The sequence below is a fragment of the Chrysemys picta genome, chromosome 2 (assembly GCF_011386835.1).
Source record: "Chrysemys picta bellii isolate R12L10 chromosome 2, ASM1138683v2, whole genome shotgun sequence".
Lineage (NCBI taxonomy): Eukaryota > Metazoa > Chordata > Testudines > Emydidae > Chrysemys > Chrysemys picta.
Genome location: NC_088792.1, coordinates 18506686 through 18514847, shown reverse-complemented (window position 1 = coordinate 18514847; position 8162 = coordinate 18506686). Strand labels below are relative to the sequence as shown.

General features: G+C 47.0%; 1 protein-coding gene across 16 annotated transcripts in view; it reads left to right on the top strand.

Moving 5' to 3' along the window:
• Window positions 1-1925: 1925 nt before the first annotated feature.
• Window positions 1926-8162, top strand: part of KMT2C (lysine methyltransferase 2C) — a 332762-nt gene continuing 326525 nt past the window's right edge. For 10 of the 16 annotated variants that reach the window (XM_008162992.4, XM_008162991.4, XM_005297184.5 and 7 more), the window contains exon 1: window positions 2683-2991. In XM_008162992.4, coding sequence (XP_008161214.2) covers window positions 2828-2991 — 164 coding nt within the window. In that variant the 5' untranslated portion in view covers window positions 2683-2827. Of the gene's footprint in view, window positions 2063-2141; window positions 2163-2481; window positions 2992-8162 lie in introns of those variants that run through there. The other 6 variants (XM_005297183.5, XM_065586755.1, XM_065586756.1 and 3 more) reach the window with 6 other exon arrangements.

Sequence of the window (8162 nt, the reverse complement as noted above, 5' to 3'; positions counted from 1 at the left end):
TGATGTAAAAAACACAGTTAATATTTTATTTGTGCAATATTTCTGAAGGTGGCTAGCTAGGGAAAGGGGAAGAAGAGAAGTTTTTTCATTTTGTTCTTCATCTGGTCTTTTACCCAGACACTGGTGAAAGATCTAGCTTTATCTGCTCCCACTTTGTTAGTGGTCAGGTTGTGTGTAATGGCAGACTAACTCAGGAAGTCATGGGTAAAGACAACACACCAGCCAGTGCATGTACACATTTCAAAATACTATCTATACCCCTGTTGTGCCTATACACTAGTGTAATAATTAAGACCATTCTTCTCAATCAACTGGGGCCCAAAAGTAAGGCAAAGACCTAAAAAAGGAACACAACATAAAGAAGGACTTTACAAGTTTTATTTGACATTATTTATTTGGGATCTTATGCAGCCTTGAGCACCAAAATTTCTGGGCTCCTCAGCAAAGTTTTTAAATGAGTACACACAAAATGTCTGAGTCACCTATGTATATATGAATGACTCAAACGCTGTAGGATTTTCTTTACCATACATAACATCGGTTTCATGATTCAGCATTTGTGATGTGAATAATTGATTTTCACACAGGTGAAACAGCACCAGGCTGGCGTGGGAGGAAGGTAAATGTGAGTGTGAAAGGAGAGGGACTGACCGTCCCTCAAGTGGTCAGCTGAAGGGTTGGGGTCCTGAAATACTCTGGCAAGCATTGCTGAGGAGCAGTGCACAGGGGAGAGGGCTGTGTCAGACTGAGTGAGGGAGACAGTCAATATGTCCAGAACAGAAACACATTCAGCAAAGTCCTTCCTGGCAAAGAGGAGCAGATTTAAACACTGCAAAACTGACTCTCCAGGGAGGGAGGTGTGGGGAGGCTCAGAGGCAAGAGCAAAGCAGGCGCCTCTGGCCTCCTCCCAGTCTCCCTAGCTCAGCTCCTTCCCCGAGCCCGGCTGCGCGTTTGGGGCGGATCCGGGATGAAAGTCCAGATGAGCGCTCAGCCGCTGGGGTAAATAAGGCAGCTAGCCGGCCCGTCCTGCTCAGGTACCAAGCCCCAACGCCAATACGGCATCTCCCCAGGGCGACTTCCTCGCCCTGTTCCCGGACGTTAGGGCATCAGGCCGCGCATCTCCTCGGAGCCAGACTCTAGCGGGCTGCGGGACGCATTCAATCCCGTGTAATAACGAGTCTTATTCTTAACCCCCGCGCTGAGCCCCAGTGAATCCGGGCGGGGAGGCCGCCAGCTAGGCCCTGCCCCGGGGGGGAGCAAGGAGTGAGATTAGCGCAAACACAACCCCCCTCCGCCTCCCTAAAGCAGCGGCAGCTGTTCCAGCCAGAGTTGCTGGAAACCTTCCACGCTGCCCAGATTTTGTCTCTTTCTCAGAGGGCCAAACCCTGCTCGCTCCTGTGATATCAGCTAAGCTCCCAGGCACTCCTACGGCACCGCTGCCTGAGCACATGCTAAAGAGACGCTTTGGCCCACGGTGCCCTGAACACGAAGGGCCGTGCTGTGCGAGCAAACACACCCTAACTCCACGGGGAAGAGCTGCCACATACATGCCCGGGACCACACGGTGCACTAGGAATAATCGCCATTGAGTTTTTGTATGAAAACAGACACTCTGAGTGCGTCTATCTGATGTGTCTGGATTTCCCCTACCGATGTGTAAGGAGCACATGTGTGTATTAAACATCACACACGCAGTCCGTCAGGAGAAATGACAGCTCCGCGCACCTTGGGCTACATTCTGCTCTCCACTCCTCGGGTGTAAATGTGGATTAACTCCAGTTGATTTAATCTGGTTTGCAGGGGTGCAAACGAGAGCAGAATGTGCCCCCGTGTCCGGATCCAGGCACATGTTTGCTTAGCCATGTCTGTGTGTACACAGCGCCGATTCCCCCTGGTGCGGCTCCCTGGGAGCCGCCCGCAGTCTCGGCGGGGATGAGCGCACTGGGTGTCACACGCTCCGCGCCGCCGCCGCCGCTCCGTGCTCGGAGCCCCGTCCCAGCTCCTGGGCTCCGCACTTTCCCCGCAGCCGCCGCCAGCCCGGCAGAGGCAGCGAGCCCGTGAGGTCAGCGTCGGCAGCGCGTCGCAGGGGTGTCTGTGCTGTGGGACGGTCGCTGGGCGGGCGGGCCGGGCAGGCGCAGTGTGGGGCCCGCGGGGGGAGGAGGGTGAGTGGCTCTGTGTCTATGTGTCGCACTGACGGGGGTTACACACCAGGGCAGCCGCCGCCGCCGCACCGGGATCCCTCGCCAGCCGCAGGCCCCGGGCTTCCCCTCCGTCCTCCTTTCCCCAAGTAAACTTCCTGCTCCCGGCCCGGCCGGGAAGGGAGCGGGGCCCGGCCGGACTCTGCCCCCGGCACACACAACAGCTGGAGCTGTCAAAACTTCCTCTCTGCCTCGGCCCCTGCCGCCGCCCGCCCCGCCTCCGCCCCGGGGGCGCCGCCAGGGGGAGGGCGCCGCGTACAATGAAGCGGCGGCCGCCGCCGCAGCCGGGCAGCGCAGGAGCCGGAGCAGCCGCTTGTTCCCGGGGCCTCTGAGCGAGGCGCCCCGCCGCGGGAGTGCCCGAGTGTCTCCCCCCCGCCCCCTGGCGAGCCCGCTCCGCGGGGCGGTTATTGTGCGTGAGCCCCTTCCCCCCCTCCTTCCCCCCCCGGCCCTCCCGATGCCGCTCCCCCTGCTACCTGCGCTGGTCGGCGGCGGCTGAGGCCAGCGATGCGAGGCGGAGGTGGAGGAGGCGGAGGTGAGGCGGAGAGGCGCATCGGGAGCAGGAGGAGCATCGGGATCCTCATCGCCACCCTCCTCCTCATCCATGTGTCTCTCTCGTCCTGCTGACTAGGATGTCAACGGAGGACAAGAGTCTAGTCGGGGGGGTGGCGGAGCCGCCGCCGCCCCAGCAGCCCCCCGAGCCCGGAGCTCCCCCCCCAGCAGCAGCCACAGACAAAAGACCTAGGGGCCGGCCTCGCAAAGATGGCGCTTCCCCTTTCCAGAGAGCCAGAAAGAAGTAAGTTCGGAGCGTGTGGGAGAGGCAGCGGGGCAGGGGGCAGGGAGAGCTGTCAGCAGAGGCTCGCTCCTCAGCGCCCCCTCCCCTCTGCCCAATGCCATTTTGGGAGGGTCCCGTCTCTTCTCACCTCTTTCTTCTTTCTTTTCCTCCTCTGCCCGTTGCACTCTCCCCTCCTCCCCCACTGCTCTCTCCTTCTTCACCTTTGGCCTCCTTCTTCTCTCCTTCCTTTTCCCTTCTCTCTTCCTTTCCTCCTCCCCCCTTTTTCTCCCCCTTTTCCCAGCCTTGCCCCTGGACCCCTCTCCTCTTTCCCTTTCTTTTGCACCTTCCCTCTGCCCTTCTTGGGTCTCTCTCCTCCTCCAGGGCTCCCGCTTGCCCTCTGTTTCAGCTTGTCCCTTGGTGTCTTCTGGCTTTGGAGTTTTATTTTAAAGAAAAGATTGATCTAGCCCAAATTGAATGACCCTAAAAACATCTCTCTCTACGCAGACACACACGCAGAAGTTTAGACAGCAATTTCCTGCAGCCAAACTAGCCCCGGAGTGTGTTTGAAAGTGGAAGCTGCTTTCTCCCTGGAGCTGTCAAATAGCCTCAGACGGGGTCTGGTGGCCCGGCTAGGGGAGGGTGTAAGGTAGCAGGCACAACAGGAGGGTGGTTGGGAAGATTGTCGTGTTTTGGGTTGTCGTTTGCTGTCGCCGGTTTGCTTCCTTCTCTGGTCCCTGCTGTTCTCACGCTTCAGGCGGAACTGAATGTGCACCGTACACTTTTAGCAAACTAAGGCAGGCTGCCCCTTGTAGCTGCGTCAACTATCAACAGCGGATCTCAGCCAAACCTAGGGAGCGCGTTGGAGTGATCTGCTGCGTCCATATGTGGTGCAGGTGGACTGTGGACTATGTTTGGTTTTAAATGGAAAGTCCCTTTTGTGGCGCGTTTGTGTGCGGGTCAGGAATGCGTTATATCTAACGTCCATGTTCTGCTGTGTGCACTAACAGATACTCGGACAGTGTATGAGTCAATGAGGACCTCATAACTTTGTGCTCATTTTCACGAGGACAGTGTGCTGTACATAATACAGTTTCATGGAATATTACAAAATACTTACCTTTAATAACTAGTGAGAATGTGGTTCAGACGTTGAATGTTGTTAGCACACACACAAATTAATGTGTTAATGGACATACAACAGTTTTTATATTTACATATGTATTACATGCATAGTGCACCAAAAACTGATTCACCAGTTAGGAGCATCACAGATGACCTATAGCAAATAAATATGGCATGTTTTACTTATATTTTTCATAATACTAATGTGTGTGAGGTGTACTAGAGAGACAAGGTGGGTGAAGTAATATCTTTGTCTGGACCAATTTCTGTCTCTCTATTGTGAAGCAGGAGTCCAAAAGGCCTCATTCCCATAGTCACAGAGAGTGCTACTTATGCACCAACTGCACTCAGTTTTGGTTGTTAATGAGAGCCCCTCCTAGGATAAAAGTAGAATAAACCTGTTTGCTACTATTTTTAATTATGTTTATGTTCTAAATGTAATGAACTATAGGCTGTGGACCATGTTGCAGGCTTAAGGTTTTAGTGTTTTATTTTTTAAGGGTCACGGTCAACTTGACATCTAGTCAATTTAAAACAAAAATGTTTTGTTAAAACTAGTTTACTAAATCTTGCCCTGAATCTCCCAGTCAGTTTTTGTATCTTTATAATGAAAGACCTTACACAAACAACAGTGGAAACTCACTGTATATGGGAAACTGTGAAACTGACTATATACAAAATGCTGTTAAGTGTATAAAATAAACTGAACGCATAGAGGAAAATATTTTTGTGTGATCATTCAGTTGTATTGATCTTCTGTGTTATTTGTAATAAGTAAATACATTTTTTTTAGATAAAAGTCGGATTCGTTTTTGGGGTTTTGTTTTCTGTTGCTCACAGTTTACTTTAGAGGCTTTCTAACATTGACTGTCTGGTTTTAGTGTGGCTATGTCTTCTAGTAGCATTTAATTCATGACCCCATCTCTCTTAAATCTTTGCGTTTTGTTAAAATAACATGGATTTTTCCCATAGTGGAAGTTTAAAGTGGTTAGCAGTCCTTGCTATTGTTAAGTATCAGGTGTAGCCGTGTTAGTCTGTATCAACAAAAACAACAAGGAGTCTGGTGGCACCTTAAAGACTAACAGATTTATTTGGGCATAAGCTTCCACCGGACTCCTTGTTGTTCTTGCTATTGTTGTTTGTGTGCAGCTCAGTTGTAGACCAGAAGGGACCATCATGATAATCTAGTCTGACCTCCTTCACATGGCAGGCCACAGAACCTCACCCACCCACTGACTCCTGTCACAGACCCGTAACCTCTGCCAGAGTTACTGAAGTCATCAAGGGAATGGATCACTTGATGATTGCCTGTTCTGTTCATTCCCTCTGGGGCACCTGGCATTGGCCACTGTTGGAAGACAGGATATTGGGCTAGATGGACCTTTGGTCTGACTCAGTATGGCCATTCTTATGTTCTCAAATCATGATTTAAAGACTTCAGTCCTTGCATTCAGTACTGATTCATCTGCTTTACCCTTATATTTGAATACTACTTCCAGTTTTATTTGTACATATAACATCTAGTTACATATGAAGCACTTGAGTTACTTTTACAAAAATAGTTTTATAATGAAACCCTGAATGCTGCCTACTTGTGCCTTTATGTCTATGTAGCTACAGAATATTAAAAAATGAACTAATTTAATTAAATCATTTTTAAAATACCACAATTTGTGGAAAAGCTAATTTCTTCCATGCCAGTTTAAGATCATCTGTATACTTTGTGAAAAGTGAAGTCTAAGTGTAATTTCTTTCTCAATTATATTTCTAGTGTTAAAGGGAGACTGCCAGTCAGTTTTAAGGTGAAATCAAGATGATTTTTTATTTAAAAAAACATTTTCTAAATCTTACAAAAATATAAATATATATAAAATGTGTACCAGTGCATGAGAGCCAGAAGATGAAACTAGCTAGAGACAAAAGTGAAACTGTTTTTCATTAGCTTTATGTAATTCACATGAATTGTGTGAGTGAAATACAAAAAGTAAACAGACAGTTCGTTTTGTTTTTCCTCCACAATTTTACTATTACTATTTTTATAATTTAATATTTTAATATTACCAGTATGTGACTTGATGCTGCAAACTGATCCTTGCAAGAGGACTTCAGTGTGAGTATGGAAAGTTTTCCTGATTGTGGCCAAAAGTGTTACAGTAACACAAGGAATCAACATTTCTAAAAATAGGATTTTGGTGTTGGTAATAGTTTTGCCCCAGTGCATCACTGATCAGATGAAGACTGGACTGTTTTTAATCACCAGTGCTTCTGGAAAGAGCAGTTTCTTTTAAATTATACTGTTTCAATGTTTAAACCAGTCTAATATCTTTCAATGTTAAAATTAGCTATGCAGATGAAAAACAAACATTGAATGAAAATAAAGTTTCCATTTTTTGTATGATTGCTAAGCAATGTCTTCCTCTTCTCTCCCATGCTTTCCAGTTGGATTAATATGTCTCTTGTAAATCAGATAATAGAGCATATGTCTGAGCACGTTCTGTACCATAATCACATGTCTAAGTCACTGTTAGCCAATCAGATTGTTCAACCACTTTATCCCATTATGGAAAATGTTCCATTGGATATTCAGTCTAAGTAATGATCTAAATAAGAGCACTACATTAAAACAGCATAGCCAAAGTAAAAGGATTTATGAGTTAAAGGCACTGCCTTTAAAGAACAATATTTGAAAAATACTCAATTAGTATTATTTCACCTCCTTGTTGACCATGGTTTCAAATGGATGATTGAGTTAAGACAGTTTTTCTTTTTCCTGTATAGGGTTTGCTCCCGTGAGATGCTCAGAACCCTCAACTCTTCACAAATGTAGGCCCTTTATTTTTATGGGAGCACAGAAATTGCCATACTAGTAGAGATTTACACAGTTCTATCTAAACTGGCATCCTGCCTCTGGCAGCAGCACAACCTGATGTGTCATAAAAAGGCTAAAAATCCTCATAGTGCACCTAGGCGTTGTGCCATGTTCTGCATAAGAAACATAGGAAGTTGCTTGTAGGTGATGAAGAAGGAATTGGTATACACTGTGAAGGATGGACTCATCAGTTTTCAGTACCTTGAGAGTTTCTGCCTGTAGAGAAGTATGTCAGAATAGCTTTTCTGATGATGTCATCTGAGGATGTGGCAGAATTGAATGTATAGTTACGTGAATAATATTTCCTGGGGACTATATCTTAGGTGAATAGTTATTTATTATTATCTGTGTAAGTGGCAAAAAACTTCATTGATGAACTGTTAAGGTTGCCTGGTGACAGCCTGTACCCTTTTCCAGAACATCAAGTTCAGTGAAACCAAACTTCTGAAAATCAGGGAATACAGAATTAAGATAAATGCCCATTTAACCTTGACTCCGCCCCCCCGATGTTGGCAGTTGCCACTGGAAATTATCTGCATGCATTCCAGCTGCATTCATGTTGTTAGGTTTAGCTGTATTGAATGGTGGAGGAATAAATTGGAGTAGCATGGAAGAGTTGCATTTATGATATGAGAGATCCGGGTCTAAGTCCCCCCATGTGTGCGATCGAAGGAAGGAGATGTATGTGCACCTTGAGGAGCCGATCTGCATCATTTCAATACGGAATTGTGTAGGTTATAATCAGTAGCAGGGCACTGGGTCTTCTTGCCATGGCTAGTGTCAGTAATGAGGTGGGACATGAGAGCAGTCTGCGGATTTAATGATGGATACGAGAAAGTATAGGTTTAAGTGGTATCCTGTGTGTTTAATTTCATAAGTGTGGTATTCTGTCAGGTGAGTAGGCTCAGTGTTTGAGTGTAGGGCAAGTGCAGGTAATGCTTGTTCATTACAGTGAAAAGGCAGAGTGTGAGTATGGGCATATTGGAGCATTGCTCAAAGAGGATGAGTTAAGGTTGTGTGGGCGTTTGTTTACCTTATCTCTGTATTTCCTGGTTTTCAGATGTTTGAGTTTTGCTGAACTTGATGTTCAGGGCACAAGCAATAACTGGACAACCTTCTCTGTGTTAATGAAGTTTTTTTTGTCATTTAACTTCATACTTTTTTAAACAGGAAGAGAAATGTTGATAGGAGTTAGTGGTCA